The 18,583-nt window shown below is 43.6% G+C and overlaps 1 protein-coding gene across 5 annotated transcripts in view; it reads left to right on the top strand.

Moving 5' to 3' along the window:
* Positions 1 to 18,583, top strand: part of LOC146797866 (RNA-binding protein 6-like) — a 1,129,330-nt gene that overhangs the window by 788,060 nt on the left and 322,687 nt on the right. For all 5 annotated transcript variants that reach the window (XM_085625068.1, XM_085625070.1, XM_085625069.1 and 2 more), the window contains one exon: positions 3,203 to 3,363. In XM_085625068.1, the coding sequence (XP_085481194.1) occupies positions 3,203 to 3,363 (161 nt within the window). The remainder of the gene's footprint in view (positions 1 to 3,202; positions 3,364 to 18,583) is intronic.

Genomic DNA, 18,583 nt, shown 5'->3' with positions numbered 1-18,583 from the left:
GCTGGGCACCAAGATCCAGCACTGGGATCTCTCCTGATAACAGCTGACTAATTTCGTTTTTGTTGATCGGCTGATTTTAGTGAATATATTAAAGTTTCAAAACTCGACACTTAGAAGAATTTCCAAGTGAAACCAGTCAATGTTACCCTATGGAGAAAAAGTGAGTTATTGGCTTTTGAGTGAGTACTCGACTGGCAGTTAAGGTTTTGGGCATAGACTCAGGGGTCTCCCAGGGTCAGGTAGTTACAGTTGTTACACCCTCAGCGGCACAGGGGCAGCCGGGTGCAGAGTGAGTTAGGCCCAATGTTAGCCTATGGTGGGCAGGGAGCCTTTGGTTGGTGGCTGCTTGCAGGCAGGCCACGCGGCTGAGGGAGCTGGGCTCCTGGTCACTTACTCAGGGCAAGTGGGGAAGTAGATTAGGATAGATGTTGCACTCCCAGGGGCACTCGGGCGGCTGGGTGCCGGGTGCTTTTGAGCCGTCGGGCGCTCAATGCATTTCAATGGAGAAGCTACAAGACGAACAAAGGCTGCAAGCTCGGGGATGAAGATTCTTCAGGTGCGACCACCACTTCGAGAGGTCAGTTGGGAAGCTGTAGGTTAGGTAGCCACCCAGGAGCTGGGCACAGGGGGCCGCAGGGCGCCGGGTGCTGGGTGTCTTTTCGCGTCAGGAAATCTTACCCTCAGCTGGTCGCGGTTGGAGGGGTCCCTGGTTCTGTGGCTGCAGGCGTCATCAGGAGCGTCGAGGTGGGTCTTTGGGTGCTGGATTCTGGGTCACAGTCTCCGGGGGGACGTCCTCGGGGTCTTTGTCCACTCAGGCACAGGCGGGTGCAGAGTGTGCAGGAGTCCCGGTTCGCACCAAGGTTTGTTACTTGCTTTGAGCAGAACCACTGCTCGTGGGAGTCCCAGTCTTTGTAGAGTCACAAGGCAGTCAGGTCCTCCGGGGTTTTCGAGGTTGCTGACCACTGAAGACGCCGGGCTTTAGCAGGAGCAGGTTCAATGGTCGACAGGCCTGTAGGGCGGGGCCAAGTCAGTTGGTGTCGTCCTCTTGTTAGCAGCTGCACGGCAGGTCTTCTTTCTTCTTGCTTGTTTCGAATTTGGGATCTGAGGAAGGAAGGTTCAGGGTGCCCCTAAATACTAAATTTAGGGGTGTTACAGGTAGGTAGAGGTCAGGGACCACTGGGTCCCTTCCCTGGGGTGGGTACACCCCCTAGCCTGCCACTCTCCTGTTGGAGGGGGGCAGGAGCCTAGTCCTGATTGCGTAGGGCTCCCCATCTTGAAGATGGCGAGAGCCCAGGGTTGTGCTTCACCTCGCCTCCCCTACCTGAGGGGTGGGTTTGGCAGAGGCTGGCACACCCCCTTTCCTCACTTAGGTTTTCCCGCTGATCTGCCTGCCAGAGAGGGGGTCAGAACTGGTGGGGGCCAGTTGCTGAATACAGCAAGTGGCCTTGAGAAGCTCACAAAGGCGGCATGCCTTTGAAGCTTCCCCTGCCCATCCTGGGGGAGGAGACCTAGCACCTCGCCCAGGATGTGCATTGTTGCAGACCCACGAGAGCGAATGGCTCTCTGCCCAGGGGTCCAGCAACAAGTCTGCTGGGTGGCAGCCTAGGCAGCCTCTCAGTCCGGACACTGGTTGTTGGTTAGTTTCAGGGGGCATCTCTAAGATGCCCTCTGTCGTGCATCTTACAGTAAATCCCACACTGGCATCAGTGTGGGTTTACTGTGCTGAGAAGTTTGATATCAAACTTCTCAGTCTTCAGTGCAGCCATCACGGTGCTGTGGAGTTCGTAATGTTGACCTCCCAGCACCATATACTCTTAATGGCAACACTGCACTTACAGGGCCCAGGAATGGACCTGGGCACTGTATGGGTACAGGGCCTCTAAGGGTGGCACAATAAGTGCTGCAGCCCTTAGGGGCCTTCTCTGGTCACAGGGCCCTGGGTAACTAGGGTACCATTTACGAGGGGCTGACCTGTGGCCAGAGATGCCAATTGGGTTTAGGCTTCATGCAGTTTTAGGGAAGGAACACAGGCCCTGGGTGCCTGATTGGCAGGAGCCCAGGGCACACTCAGTCAAAGTACATCAGCAATTCAGCAAAAAGTGGGGGCATACCATGCAAGAAAGATGGCACTTTCTCACATCTGTTGAAACCAATAAACTGGTGTGTATTTTTATAATCCTAATTTTTAGAAGTTTATGCCTTCACTCCCCACCAAATGGAATACCTTTTGGGTATTACAGTGGAAATTTCACATGGTAAAAATGAGCCTGTTGATACAGTCAGGAGATGCCGGAAACATATTGCTGTGATGTATCTTGGGGGGGGGGGGGGGGGGGGGGGTCCTGGGTCCTATGAGAGGAAGTGTAAAACGTCCTGCTACCTGCCAGAGAGTGCTGCCATTGCATTAATGTGTATGTAGGCACAGTTTCACCACAACAATGCGTATTCATTATGGCGGTTTTCAATCAAAACTCCTGTTCTCTTGGGGTTTCTTTACCTCAGCCAGCTAATCCTTCCTTTCAGGTAATCGGTGACACCTTGCATATGACCACATGATTCCATTTCTTTTTCATGAGATCTTCATTAAAGCCATTTGTCTGTGCGTGCATCCTTGACACGTATTTCAAAGAGAAAGCAAAAATATACAGTATAAATATACCCATCTGCAGCAATTTCTTATTCCTATTAACATCTCAAAATAGAAGTAAAAAGTACAAGACATTAAACGTTACAAAACACTTTCTGTTCTCTCCTATAAAAAGGCACAAATGCTGTTTCATTAAACATGAGTTTTAGACTAACTTTGGGGCAACAGTCTTTAGCATGTCTCACATACAACTTGACACATTTTATTGATTTAAAATGATGATCTGTTTTGTAAATTGCTGATTTTTTAATCTGTGCTTGCAGTTAATTTATGTGGTACAGGTAGCGTGTGAAGTTAGCATGCTACATCTTTATTTGCTGTTGAAAATATAAACATTACTTTAATTAAGAAGACAGTTTGAGATTAATTGAATGGTCAAGACCGCTTATCTCATTCTAAGTCTGGTAGCTTTAATCTAACTCTCGATGCTCTACAGTTCCACTTACCTTCAATCTCTGTAAATTACTTTTGCAAACTTGTTTTGTGGTTTTCTTACTAATTTGGTTTTTGTTCTTTTTCTTTTCATCCCCACTCCCTTCCTTTGTAATATATCAGCCATGATGATCAGGTCTGTTCTATGCAGTACAACACCCATGACTGTGGTACAAGCCTTGGCGCCATTTGTCAACATTCGTCCTGAAAATGTTCGTATTATAATGAATAGCTTCAAGGGAAAAGGCAAAACTTTCGGATTCATTGAGATGGAGTCTCACGAGGTGAGTCTTGACTCATTTACACTTTTTCTGACTCTTTCCTTGTATCCTTCTAAAGAAGAGTGTGTTCTAACCTAGTGACCTTTTGTTCGTTTTTTGTGTTGTCTAACCAAAATCTAAGTGATTGGTTTTTGCACGTTTTTAAAATATGCATAATTATGAATACCTTATTTGGGAAAGAAATGGATGATCTTTGAGAAAAAGACAACCATTTACTGTAGGAAGAATACATTATCAATTATTTTCTCATTTAATATGCAGGCTGGGGATTAAATATATATGCTCTTTTCTGTATCGTTGGATACCCATAAATGCTGAGTATCTCCAACCAACTGTAATATCCTATTAAAACTCGGAAAGGAGCGTCTGTGTACGTAACAAATATTTGACACATTTTAACATTAGGTCACAAATTACTCCTGATTTTCATGACTTTAAATAAAATTAAAAAGAACATTTGGGAGTCAGAGCTTGAAGTTACATGCCACAGCCCCACTCCAGTTTCCTGAAAATGGCGACTGAAGCTGGCAGTTATTCACTCAATGGGTCATGAGAAGCAGCTGCGGGGGAGAGATTGTTCCTGCATGTGGGGGAGCTGCAGCTATAGTAGAGCAACAGCTTTTGAACAGGATAGTCATGGAGAAGATGCCCTTTCCCTCCCGGTAATAATATTTTAAAATGGGGTCCGCTCCTGCCTCTTTTTGATGGGAGACCCGGTGAGCAACGTCAGGTGCCCTGTATTATCTGGTCTTCGGGGTTTTGGCTGCTGCTGGGGATCTCCTGCAGAGCAGGAGAAGTTTCTGGATACTTGCTCTAGTGCAATGAGGGTTAAAGGAGCAACAAGAGCCTTATCAAGTTGGACCATTTAGGAACTGAGGATCTACAATAAGTGAGCTGCACTATGAGTGCTGCTGGGGTTCACCTGAGAACCTTGGCATCAGCAACATGACAACTGATAAAGGTGGGGGTCTGTACTTCTTGATTTACTTGCAATCTAGACATTACACCATGCAATCCAAAGTGGTAAGCAAGAGTCATAATATGTACTTGTAAGAAACTGAGCTGGATCAGGATCTCAACACTGCCTATTCCTTTAGGGCGGCCAACTAGTGGGTATTGGCCTGCATCGGATGTTGCCAATTAAATCAATTCAGAGATATCTGCAGCGTTCTTCCCCTAGTGTCGAAAGAGCACAACAATCTGCCAATGAGGAGGCACTATAAAACACTACACGGGTGGACATTTTAAGATCAGTCATGGCATGGATAACAAAGGAGTTCATAGATGGCTGAGCCAACTTCAGCTGTGTAGAGACAGGTCTTGAGGGATGGCCTTGCTAGGGCCCTTAAGGAACTGCATGCTGATGGAAACCCCAATAAAGTATTTGGACTCTCGTGGAGCAGATAGGTTATATCCAGGGTGGCATGGCAAATGCTGGGACTGTGGAATATTGGTGAAGTGGCCCTCCAGCTTGTGAGGAATTGGAGATCCAATCATGAAGAGAGGATCTGAGGGTCCAAGGCACTATGGATGGCCCAGACTTGAAAGCTTTTATTATTCTCATTTTCTCCAGTCTTCCAGATGATAGCCTTGCTAAGGTCGAGTTGGACAGGGTCCAAAGAGTGGGTCCAATTAGGTGAATACATGATAAATGGCCCAAAGATGTCTTGGCGAAGTTTCACAACTTCACTACAAAAGAGGAGATCCTCCGATCCACAAAGCTTGCAGGCCACATTCTTTGCAGGGCCACTCATGCCTGTTCTTTCAAGATATTTTGTTTGCAACCCTTCAGCAGGCTGCTGATTTTAAAGCGATCACTGGAAAGCTATGCCAAGGCAACACTTGATACAGGTAGACCTTCCCTTTCTGGGTCCTTTTTGAAAAAGACAACAAAATGCTGCATTTTACAAATAAACAGGAGATAGTGCCCACCCGTAACATTGGTTTGTCAGATAAAGGCCCAGCAGAAATAATTAAACTGGTAAAGCTGGGGGCATGAGGGAGGGAGAGACCGTGACTTAGACTGAAAAATCAGATTAGACAAGACGTGAGGTGGAGGCTGAACACTTCTTTGAACTAGGGGGATAGAAGAGAGTTTGCCAAAGGGTGACATTTGAGTGAGGTGGGCCCCTAGAAGGGGTGTGTGGGGTAGAAGGGGATGGACATGAAATAGCAGTCAAGATAAGCACTCTTTTGTCCTACTAGTTGAAGGAGGAAATGGTATGTGTGCTGAATAGCATACATGGGAGAACAAGGTCTTACTGAAGAAGGGAAACTCAAAGACTTTAGGAAGCACTATAAGAATGTGTACGTACTTTGATGAGCCCCGTGCACTTGGATAGAAGATTTCATATATCACTTTTCTAATGTTTGGAGACTTACTGACTCCCAGTCAGAGGCTATAGATTTTTACAATAGCAAAAAGGAACACATTGCAGATGGGGAGAATGTCACAACGGTGACCAAAGCAAAAGTGACTGTGATACTTAAACCTGCGAAGGACCTCAGATAGTGTGGGTTTTATTCTTCTTATTCTCTTTTATCTATTCTATCCAATAGATTTAATACCAGGATTGATTCGCCCGGACTGACTTGGGTTTGTGAAGGGATTGGCAGGCCTATGACAATGCACCTTGAAAGGAAATGGAGAAAACACTTTGGCTTAGAGGATAACATTTCAGACAAACTTGCATTGAAGAATTATTACGCAGAGGTTCGTCTAGCAAAAAAAGATTTCTTTGAAACTAGGATAGCCCATGCTGGTAACAAAACTATAGAGAGCTTTAAAATTGTAAAATCCTTTGAGTCCCGAGGTTGCCTCGAAAGATCTCCATCCTTCAGCTGAATGGTGTGGATCGCTGGCATAATTTTTCCAAGATAAAATTTCTGCTATTCAGGCAAATTTACTTGCTGACACGCAATCAGGAGTAATTTTTCCTGAAATGGTTAAAGTTACTAAGACTACTTCTGAAATGCCAACTGTAACATAAATCCTATGTCACGCCATCAAGAGCCTGAAGTCAGGATCTCCGTCTGACCAATGCCCTCCTCTGATACTGGCTAAACCATTCCATGTCATAAATCCAACTGTAAACAGAGTGTTGAACGCTTCTCTGTCTTCAGGCTGGATTCCAGCACATTGGAAAAGGGCCAAAATGCTGCCATTATTTAAAAAACATACAGCGGATCCCAAAGCACCTGCGAATTATAGACCTATCTCCCTTCTCCCTCTTTTTCAATAGTGTTTGAAAAATTTGGCAACTCGCAGCTTTCCCAGTTCTTGGAAGAGAACAATCTTCTGCACCCTAGCCAGTCGGACTTATCGGCAGCTTTCGATACTGTCTTTCATCAAAGACTCCTTGACCGCCTTCAATCAATCGGGCTCACGGATGCAGCTCTAAATTGGCTTTCTTCCTTTTTGAATTGAAGAAGCCAAGATGTTTTGGATTCCCCCTTGTTCTTCCTAAGCCCGTGAGCTGACGGTAGGGGTGCCTCAGGGCTCAGCATTTAGTCTTACTTTTATGAATGTTTACCTTACACCCCTGGCAGTGTTGGCAGGGTCTCTGGAAGCCAAGGTAATCTCCTATGCTGACGACACCCAGCTTCTCTTCTCCTGTGGGAAGGGAGAAGCGTTAGCTGGAGAAGTCATTACAAGTTGCCTGTCTAAGGTGTTTAATTAGTTAGCCTTTAACCAATTATAATGTAACCTGGACAAAACTGACATTATGTTCTTCACGCCTTCCTAACCAGACATATGGATATCCTTTTGACCAAAGGAGCCCCCCCCCCCACTCACAGGCCCCCAATTGGGTACAGTAAAAAGAAAATCTGTGTATTAAGATTGACAGTCCCCTCTCTTTCCTTTCACAGATTCAGGCTCTGACAAGCTCTTAATTTGGGCTGTTATGGGCTCTGAAAAAAATCCTACCTCTGCTCTCTGGGGATTCCAAGAGAACAGTAATCCAAGTATTAATAACCTCCAGATTGGATTACGGGAATGCTCTCTACCTGGGCCTCCCTGATTACCTCCTGGGTAGACTTCAGGTGTTGCAGAACTCAGCCGAACGTATTCTCCTTAATCTTCTCCCGAGAATACATATGTCCTTTCATCTGAGAGCTCTTCACTGGCTTCCCATAAAAAAAGGATTCTTTTTTCAGTCAGTCATGAAAAGCTTTATTTGACAATTAGTCATAAAAGCAAGATCCATTACACTGTAAATAACCAATTATAAAAGATTTGTTAAAAAAAGCTGATTTTTTTTTCCTCCAATATAAGAACCATAAAAAGAATAAAAACAGCAATGATAAAATTCATAGACTCCACTCGAGACTATATACCAATGTGCAAATACTAGAAAAATGTAACAAACCATTTTCAATCATTACGGAGCCGCAATTACATTTTCTCTTGAATGTATACCAATGTGCAAAAAATGGAAAGGGAAAGTAAACAATGCAATATTCAAAGATTATAATGCCACAATCACCTTTGATCTAATTATCCATGCCCATCCTAAAAATTTGGCTATATCTATAAGCAGCGGTAACCATGTTTCAGTGCAAATTAATCTAAGTGCAACCTCGCATTTACGAGTGCCCAGAAGACGGCAGATAGGGGCCAGCCAGATGCACCATGGAATTGCATATGCTGGACACACAAATAACAAATGGGCCAAAGACTCTGTGGGTACATGGCAAAAGGGGCAGGAGGTATCAACTATTGACCCCCAACTTGTTGTAAAAGACTTAACCGGCAATGTACCCACTCTTAACTGGAACAACAGCTTCCTATCAAGAGGTTTTGTAATAGTATCCCAGTAAACTTCTAGCCTTTCTGATTGTTTAGCAATCAAAAATTGGCCTGTCAAGGTCGATGGATCACTATTCCTGAAAGTGTTGGCTTCCACCCATCCCCAGTATCTTTCCTTCAATTGAACTTTCAAAGAAAACCGGATATTTTCAGGATTCTCCCAAAGTGCGACCATGCCGATGTTTCCTAGCGTCGATCTTACGTAATGTAGCCATTTAATTTTCTTAAATTGGTCAGCTCTTATTAGGTCTTTAAAACCCTCAGCGTATGAAGACAGTTCTGGAGTTGTCCAAATTCTTCGCCAGTACAATAGAGGACGTAGTCTGGCACTGTCAGCCAATGCCTTCCTACCTAAATCACTAAGTAATGGCAACGCTGGTGTACTTTGGGAAAGATTAGTAATTTTCCGTAAAAATGTATTTTCGGCTATAGTCAATATAGAGAGGTTTTTATGTCCCCATAACTCTGCCCCATAAAGGACTGCACTGATAACTTTCATATTATAAATAGTCAAGACTTGGCTAACCGGTTTTGTAAGAGCTGTATTAAACTCGGCTATGAGAGTACCAGTAAGCTGGCAATGTTTCAGTGTAGCCATATCCAGTTGCTTTCCCAATTTCATATCCCTCTGTATGACGACCCCAAGGTATGTGTATTCTTTTACCTGCTCCAGCGGGCGCTTATTAAGCAGCATCGTTCCTCTAGAGGATCTGTGAGGATTGAATGTCATATATTTTGTTTTAGAGACATTTATCTCTAATCCCCGCAGATGGCAAAATTCCTCAAAAAGAGATAGAGCTCGCTGTAGGCCGCTCTGTGTTTTTGCAATTAGCAGCGTATCATCGGCGAACATAAGGATCGGGATCCTTACACCCGCCAATTTAGGAGCATCCGTTGGAGTATCTTCCAGAAATTTTACAACCCCATTGATAAAGATGGAAAATAAAGTAGGGGCCATCACACAGCCTTGTCTCGTCCCTCTTTCTACTCTAAAAGGGGGGGTAACCTGGCCCTGACTTCCCCATCTAATTTTTGCATAAGTGTCCTGGTGGAGTCTAGCTATGAGGGACAATAAGGTATGGGGCATCTTCAGATCTTGCAATACTCTCCACAATCTATTACGGGAAACAAGATCAAAGGCTGATTTCAGGTCTACAAAGGCAGCATACAGGCTGTCTTTTTCCAATGTCACCGTTTTCCAATAAAGTAGTGTAAAACGAAAGGTTTGATCAATAGTACTTGTGCATGGCCGGAAACCAGCCTGAAAGGGTGATAAGATGTCTTGTTCAGTAATCGAGTCCTGGATTTTATTTAACACCAGGCGTCCCATGATCTTCTGGGATGAATCGATTAAACTATTGGTCTATAATTCCCAGGTAAAGTCACCCTTTTTATATATTGGGATTATCTCAGCTCCTTTCCATGACTCTGGTACCGACAGGCCTTTAGCAATTTCATTCATTAAAACCAGGATGTATCGGTTCCAATTGTCTTTATTGGAAAGGAATATATCAGCTGAAATTCCGTCAGGACCTGACGCTTTACCTCCCGATAAAGTGCACAGAGCAGTGTTGACATCAGCTTCATTAAAAGCCGGGCCATCATAATAGGTGTATGAGAGCTCAGGCGTCTCTCTATCATCTAAGCCGCCGGCATATTGGGATTGAAAATGCTTTAACCATTGCTCTTGGCTTACATGGTTTGTCGGCTCTAGGGGACAGCTCTCTCTGCCCCATTTTAGCACATCCCAAAATACTTTTTGATTTTTATTTTCACATGCCCTTCTTAAATCCTGCCATCTATTTTCGTCCCATCGTTTTTTAGCTAAAACTGGGCTTTCTTATATTTCTGCCTAGCTAGCCGGATCTTGGGCATGTCACCTTTCTTAATCGCTATCCCCAATGACTTACGTGCCTCCTTACAATCCCTATTAAACCATTTACATCCCCTTTTTTGATTGGTACCCTTGTTTTTAATGGTTTTATAAAAGTAAGAACGAAGATGAGTAAAAAATTCAACATGAAACCCAATAATCATTTCTGGAGGTGTCGAATTGGCTACAAGATCCTCCAAATCTGCTACTGCCTTATCTACATCTAAGGAGATCCTTTCTAGGATTTCTGGCTTTACTAGTAGATTTGCCCATTTCAATCGTCTCATATTATTTGTTGGGACTAAATCGAAAGTTATCAATTCCCTACTAGAATGGAGGGCACTTTTTTCGACCACTACCTCAAAGACTACACATAATGGGTTGTGGTCGCTTTCGACCCGATTAACTACCTTCATATCCTTTAGCACAAACCAAAACTGACAATAAATTAATATATAGTCAATACGACTATGGCTGAAGCCGTTATTAAAAGTACATGCGCCATCTCTATCTGACTGGGTTCTGCCATTTGTGGCCCTTAGTCCATTCTCCATACAGAGAGAGTTCATCTGGACCACTACATCCGTCCAATTCTTTACCGGTTTTAAATCTAGTTTCGGAATTCCCCAAAATTCCTCTTCAGTATCATAGAAATTTGAATTACCATTTAAAAGGGGTTCAAAGGTCATATTAAAATCGCCGGCTACGATTACATCAGTACCCCTAGAATGTTGTTCGAGGAGAATACTCAGAGCTACCAGCACCTCAGATTTCCTTCCCTTAGTCCCCCTTGCATAGATGTTATAAACATCCAATTTTTTCCCTGCTCCCCACATCAACCTAATCACTAATATGTCCTTATTACTGGACTCAAGGACCTGAATCTCAAAGCCAGCATCCTGACGCACCCAAGATATCAAACCTCCTGAGGGTCTGCCCTTTCCTCTAGCGATTGCGGGAACATAATAATTTAGAAACCCTGCGCAATGGATTGAATCCACTGCCCAGGTTTCCTGAAACAGGCAAACATCGTATTGTCCAACAAATGATTGCCATTCTAGCGACATAATCTTATAACTTAGTCCAGCTATATTCCATGATAACACAGATAATCTGGTCTTTAGAATTCTAGCTGGACATGAGGATCTCACATTATTCAGTGGGCTACCATGGAAACTAGCTAACTCAATAGCTCTCTTTGATGTCAGTATGCTATTAGCAGGGAAGACAATCCAGGATGGAGTACCATAGTCAATAGCTACCTCTTTAACTTCCTTAAAAACCGTCACATTGATATCAATGAAAGGAAAGCTCATGATACATTCCACCGCGTTAAAATTATGAATTGTTCTGCAGAAAGAGCCTTTTGAAGATGTATAACATTCTGCGACTCAATTAACGGTCAATCATTAGTATCAAGAGATGAAGGTCCATCTAATAAGTGAACACCTAGCCCCGCAGGACATCCTTGCCCAGCTGCAAAAGGAAAGCATCTAAATTGTATTGAAGAATAATCTGGGGAAGATGTGCGAAACTCCAAGGCTAACAAATTTTCAACCAAAGCGTGATCCTTAAATGTTAGTTCTATGGAATCCCAAGGGTTTGACCTGGAAGAAAGTCTACGAACTCTAGCAATGGATTCTTTTTTTAATCTGCTGTCCTGGTTCATAAAGCCTTGCATGCGTCAGGAGCCGGATACCAGAGAGAGAGTATTCATAAATATGTCCCCTCCAGAAATCTACGCTCATCCTATGAGCGATTGGCGAGAGTTCCCAAAATTCAGCGGGTTAGAACAGGAGGCAGATCCTTCTCCTATCTTGTGCCTGCAACATGGAATAAACTTCCTCTGGAACTGCGTTCCATAATCGGTCTCCCCATCTTTAAAAACAAATTAAAGACATGGCTCTTTCAACAATCCATTTAAGGTAATCATTATGGGTGCAGGCTGCCTGATTTAGCGCCAAGACACTCTCAGAGCCGTGCACTGTATAAATCTCGATATCAATATCAGAGTGGTTCACTTGTTTGAAATGTGAAAATAAACAGATACCAGTGTTCCTGGTGACACGGAATGCTGCAAAAGCTTTAGATTGAGTTAACTGGTCTTTCCTAGGAAAAAATGCGTAGGGACTTTGGATTTACACCACGGTTTTGTAAAATGATGATGACCAACTACTATAGCCAATCGTCGATAATAAGACTTAAAAGTCACAGCTCAGGACTAGTACAATTGGAAAGAGAAACTAAGCTGGGGTGGCCTTTGCACCATATATTATTTGCTGAGACTATTTGAATCCCATGCATGACATATGTGTCAGTTTCACGTGATGGTGGGTATACAGTTTGAGGCAGACATTCACAAACTTTCTCTGTTTGCTGTTGATTTGTTACTAACCCATCGAGACCAGCACAGATCTTTGCCATCACTGGTCAACCAAATTATTTTCAGGGCATAGCAGGTTACAAAATAAACATTAGTAAGTCTGACATGTCAAACCTGTCACTCCCTGGAGAAGTGGTGGTCACCATGAAGGAGCAGAGGCCTATCTATTGGGACACACACAGTCATTAAATACGTGGGGATAAAGATTACTCCCTTAATAGTAGACTTGCATAAGGCTAACTACCTACTACTCCCTGTGGAGGTGCTCAGGGTTTTGAGTCACTGGCCTCACTCTTTAATTCCAGGATGGGCAGGATCATAGTTGTAAAAATTTACGTTTTGCTGTGGGTATAACATCATGTCCAGGCTCTGTCAATTAAAGTGGAGCCAGCTTTGTTGGACTCCTAGCAATTGACAGTGTCTCAATTCATATGGTGTGGATCTCTACCGAGGGTTCCCTTAATGATATGGGAGATGACTGGCAGTCCCTGACATTTGTCTGCTACCAGGACTAAACCACTGAAGAGTTAGCTAGAATGCGGTAAACTAGAAACAAATAAAATCTAGTTCTGTGTGGAATAAGCTTTGATGAGAAGAACTCTTTGGGATGTGGACCGGTTCCGTAAGGCACTACACCTCTCAAATGCATATTGGTATACTCAGTGCACACTATACCGGAGATCAGGGACAGTTGTCGCTGTAAGATTGAAGCTCCCAACTTTTTCTTTACCGTTTACATTAGTCTTTGTCAATCCACACTTTACTCCTTCTCTTGATTGTTATTTCTCTATAATAGGTGGAGTGAAGGTGGTTGTAGAACTATTATGCATATGTTCCTCCAGGGAAAGGTTAAATGCTTCTGAAGTGTAAACTAGAAATGGGTGAGGAGCGCCTTCATGATTTTCAAATACGACATTGGGTACAACACCCACTAATTTGGCGGGCATAAACGAGCGAGAGACCGGCACTTGAGAAATTCTTCTACACAACTACTAAGAGGATCATATCCAAGTTGTACAAGATGTTATTAGACTCCAGATCTTCAAGTCTAGTTTGTATAAGTGTAGATGTTGAGGAACCTTAATAGGGAGTTTTAGGGAAAGGAATGGCTTCATCATGTTTCTCCTGAAAGTGACCCTAAATATTGGAGAGATTGTGGTCAGGGAGGTAACACTATATATGCTTGGTGTTGTTACCTGTGTTAAACAATTTTAAGAAAGTGCCTAAGAGAGTTCATGCCCCTTCTCTTGCACGACCCGTTGTTACCGCACAGGGGTTTAGAGGCAACGTATTGCTTAACTTTGGATGGCTTCATTGTCACTCTCATTTGCTTCTTAATCAACCACTTTTGTAGATTTTCCTTCTTTATCTGTTTCTCCATCCCCTGGAGCGTGGATGCAATACGGCTTGCTTTTTCAGGTGGTACTTTATTCTTTTGCTTTGAGGGTTGTACAGGAGTGTTTATTTTCCAGCTGTCTTCTTTGTGTAGTTCTCTGCATTCCCCTCCCACCAACCTTTATTGTGCATGTGCTTGTCTGTGTGCTTCCCCTGCCCCTCCAGCCTACCTTCTGGTGTTGGTGTACTTGTATAATTTTAAAAAGAGCGCTATGACGTGGCCAGTGCTAAGACAGTCGTGCTGGTGAATAGCATGACCAGAAATCATTGACAAAGCCAATAGCTCTCATAGACAAGACTTACTGGCTTTCTGAATGCTTGTTCATTGGGGTGCTTATAATCAGAGAATCGGAGGGTTTAAACCTTTTCTGCAGATTCAGGGATGGCACTGTTGGGATAACGATCCAATAAAGGGTGAGTGAACAGAGTATATTGCTCCTTAATATTATAGAGTGAAGGAGCTGCAAAAGCTTACAATAGCTGTGTGATCAAAAAAGAGGGAGGTCCCCTGATTTCACGATGATGTGCCTGAATGTCGGATTTCTGAGGAATATTTTTAACTGCAGATTCATCACCTTTACCATAATCCTTTGTGCCAGACTGGATCTGAATTTTTAAAGCAACATGGGCGCCACCCCTTACATGGTAATGTCAGTTCCTTGCTTTCTATGCATACCCTGAGCTTCACCCCCAACCTCAGGAGAATCCCTCCAGGATGACAGGTTTTAAACCATTCTGCAACTGCAGACGGCACATGGTGGCCAAAGATCCACATCGTTTGCCTGTGGTGCTCTTGTTGAGGGCCCGATTCAAAGTCATACAGCAAGTTCACATTGATGCACCCGATGGCAATCTGGGAATGGGACGCAAAACTCTATGTAACAGAACACAAAAAGAGCTCAATCTCAAAGCAATGTTCCCCTGATCCTGCCCCACATTGCGAGTCTTACCAGTGCCAGAGCCCATTTCTGATCCAAATTCTCAGGTAAGTCCAAGTTGCACCACTAAGTTGTCCCCTCTCTGCTCTTCAGATCAGAAGAGAAGCAGTGCAGTCAGTACCTGACTCTTAGCCCATCCTAAGGCTGGTCCCAGCACACCCTGATAGTCCTGGGCTGTCTCAACCTCGCAGGAAATAAAGGGCTTTAAGGAAGCCATGTCTTCAATCTTCAAGGTATTGCCAGCTCCCTCTGTAGCTCCTTTGTGCCCCAAGCACCTACATGGGACAACAGTTGCCATTCCGCTGTCAGGTCCCTCTTCGGTGCTGACTTACACCACCGGTCTTCCTTCAGTTTTTTTTGCTGGCAACACTCATTGCACCACTCTGGCCTGTGGGGCCATGCTAGTGGCAGTCGTTCTAGTTCCAGAGGCACCCATTCTAGATCTGGTCCTGATGCCAGTCTTGAACTAGGAACCGACATATGCCAGCTTCCTCAGCACCAGTACTGTAGGAGAATGGAGTTCATGCCTGGCTCTGATTCAAATGCAGTTCAAGTGCCTCAGAACATATCACATGAAGATGTTGATGATGTAGAGGCGGGCAGCTTGTCCCCCACCTCTCATTATCCTAATGCTGGACTGTATGTACATGAACATACAAAACACAAGTGGATTGGGCAATTCTGCTGAGACTGAGTTTGAATCTCCACCAATTCCACCCTCAGAGGAAACTGCCTACTTTATGGTGGTTGTCAGCAGGGCAGCAACACTTCTTGATTTATTGTTGCCCACAATAGAAGCAAAGGCTAATTTATTGACAAAGTTCTAGCAACATGGTGGGCTCATCACGTTGAAGCCCTCGCTGCCTTTCAGTGAGGCTTTAGCAGGCTTTTATTGGCTGCTTGGACAATGCTGAGCTCAGCTCCACTTGTCAGACGCTCTGTGGCTGAGACAGACCTGCCCTTCATGACCCAGCTTTTCCATCCAACTTCTGATCCAGGCAAGCCTGGTGGTTCAGACATCCTAGAGCAAAGTCAACCAAAACTCCTTTATTTTCCTCCGCCAGATAGGAAGTTGTAATGAATTGACGCTTTCGGCAAGAGTATTTTAATCTTCCAGTTAATCCCTAAGGCATCTGAATGCAGTCTGCTTACTGTTCCATTAAACACATGCCGTTTAGGACACGGCTCCTGAGATCTCGCCGACTGTCCCTAAGGAATTTAGGGCAACCTTTGCACAAACAATTCAGTATGGTCAAAACGTTGCCAAATATGTACTACTGGCTGTCCTTGACGCAACAGACTGTTGCGCCAATTCCATGGGCACCAGTGTTGTGCTCATACATCATGCATGGATGCACTGTTGTAATCTGAATTTGGCTGCTCCTATTGTAGCGATTAGGCTTGAATTCGGTCTACTCTCCAGTAATGTGCTATCTATGGCTGTGTGCTTAAGATGGAGCAACGCACTAGTAAACAGTTCCGAGAATATGTTACGGGTAGCACTATGCGAGGAAATCTTTGTCAGCATGAAAGAAAAGAGTACTCTTTTTAGGAATCATTTAAAAGCCATAACAATGTTCGGCTTAGGTTTGGATAGTGCGGCGGTACTCTGTAAACGTGCTTTGAAAATCAGAATTAAAAAAACAATCTATGGGGTTTCTCGCAAAAGTGATACTAAAATGTGCGCAGAGAATAGAAATAATGATTGTATTTTGGGGAGTAGTATTTACAAAAGACCCCAACCATATGTTTTATGGAATCTCAAACATGGAGTACATAGTTATTCTGCTGCTTAGACTGAATTTGCTCCCTCTAAGAATTGTAACAGGAGCTTGGGAGGGCATTGCCAGACAGGAAAGACTTTGTCATTTATGTAACTCCTGTATACAAGACTTAAATCATGTCCTGTTTGTTTGCCCCACATTACAAGCAATACGTCGCAGATACCTAAGGAATTGTTTTTTAAAGTATTAATATTACCACAGCAGAAGAGACCCGCAACTGTCTGCTGGCACCCCCATCTGAACTTGTTAGTTTAATTTTTTTTTGCTTTTTTAAACAATTTTTAAATATATATTAGAACAGTATTGATTGATTTACTATGTATGTTCCCGATCACTTGCACTTTTCCAAACTTTCTTGTTGTTAGCTAATGAGTACTGTATGCTGATTTTCTATTTATGTATTTGGGCACTTGCACTTTTCCAACCTTTTTTGCTGCTAGCTATCGAGTACCGTAAGCTGAAAATTTTTCCTGTGAAGTTTTAAATATTTTTGCACTGTTATTATGCTGCTGGTTATCTTGTACTCTATTGTGAATTGACAAATTCCCGCTTTTCACTACACGGTTATGCTGCTGGTTATCTTGTACTGTAATGCGAATTGAAAAATCCCCGCATTTTATTATATGGTTGTAATTTTGAACGTTTTTATGATAGCATTAGATTATAATCTTCGTAAAAGTCCCTTAAGTACCCATCGATTGTAATCTGATTTATTATGGATTAATCCTCTTGGCACTTGAAAGTTTATTGAATGGTTCCCATATACACGTTTTTCCTTGTTCTTATATGATATGCTATGATGAATTTAATACTTCACTTTCTCTCTTTTTATGGAGTGTAATGTTGATTTTTAGATGTATATTTTTCTTTTATGTGGACCTCTTTGGAGTCCCAAATCATAATAAATAAACTGTAAACTTCACTGTTGGGTTTTCAGGTCATGTTCTGGTTCCTCTAATAAACATGCCCTTTTATAGGCTGAGGCTCTTTGGGGTAAAGACCGAGTTGGAGGTAGAAATCTTAAAATACCGCTTTTTTATAGCCTGGTCCCTTTCCTTTTTTCATCAGCAGTACAGAAAGTTTAGAGGTAGCTCCGGGGTCTGACCTACAAAAAGCGACAGCCTTCATAGCCAGTTCAACAGGCGTCTCAAACGTTTTACTGCTCAAGAGGATATGGTGGTGGAAGAGGCACTAGATATCACGAAGGACAGTGTTCTTCCTCACCTGTCTCAATGGCTTCCAAGCTGCTCTTATCCCCCCCTGCAAAGCTACACATTGCTGGTAAGGGGCGGGATTTGATTTTTCCTAACCAACGGAAAATACATCTCTTCAGATTTGTGGTTCCTGCCAATCATTTAGTTTAATTTCCACTTGTCTCACACTGGTGCCTACTCAAGTTTCAGCAGTTCAGCAGCCACTTGCCAGCACTTGCTGTCTATTCCTCTGAATATAGTAGCCTTAAGTAACTTTGGTGGTATGTGAATTTCTTTGGATGATGGGTTTAGGCTGATTCTGTATCTTCGCACTCTGAATGCCTTCTTGGCAACGGGCAAATCCTGAACACTCAGTTTGGCCCAGGTTCTTTCTGCCCTGGGCCCCAGAAATTAGTTTGCATTGTTGAACTTGCGGGACACATGCTTCCATGTCCGCGTCCTGCAGCCCCACAGATTTACATCTAGTTTGTGGGCGAGTCAGAGTATTTCCAATTTGTGGTTTTGCTCTTCAGCGTCACAACCGTTCCTCAGGTATTTGAAAATGTGATGTCAGTAGGTGTGACCCATCTTTGCTGATAAGGGATACTTGTATTTCTGTACCTCGACAACTGGCTGCTCAGTTTGGGCTTGCTACAGTCAGTCACGGACCAGATTTTGACTACGTTCACACATTTAAGATGCGATTCTGATGTTTTGTGATCAACCCTGGGTGTCGAAAAGGATGCCTCGGAGGCTTCTTGGCTCCCAGTCTCTTGCATCCTCCTGGTTTCTCATGCCAATGGCACATGAGGGCCTTGCTGTGGACCATTTTGTCTCCTGTGGTCCT

Source organism: Triturus cristatus, chromosome 9 (genome assembly GCF_964204655.1).
Source record: "Triturus cristatus chromosome 9, aTriCri1.1, whole genome shotgun sequence".
In the NCBI taxonomy this organism is placed as follows: domain Eukaryota; kingdom Metazoa; phylum Chordata; class Amphibia; order Caudata; family Salamandridae; genus Triturus; species Triturus cristatus.
This window is presented reverse-complemented; position numbering and strand designations above follow the sequence as displayed.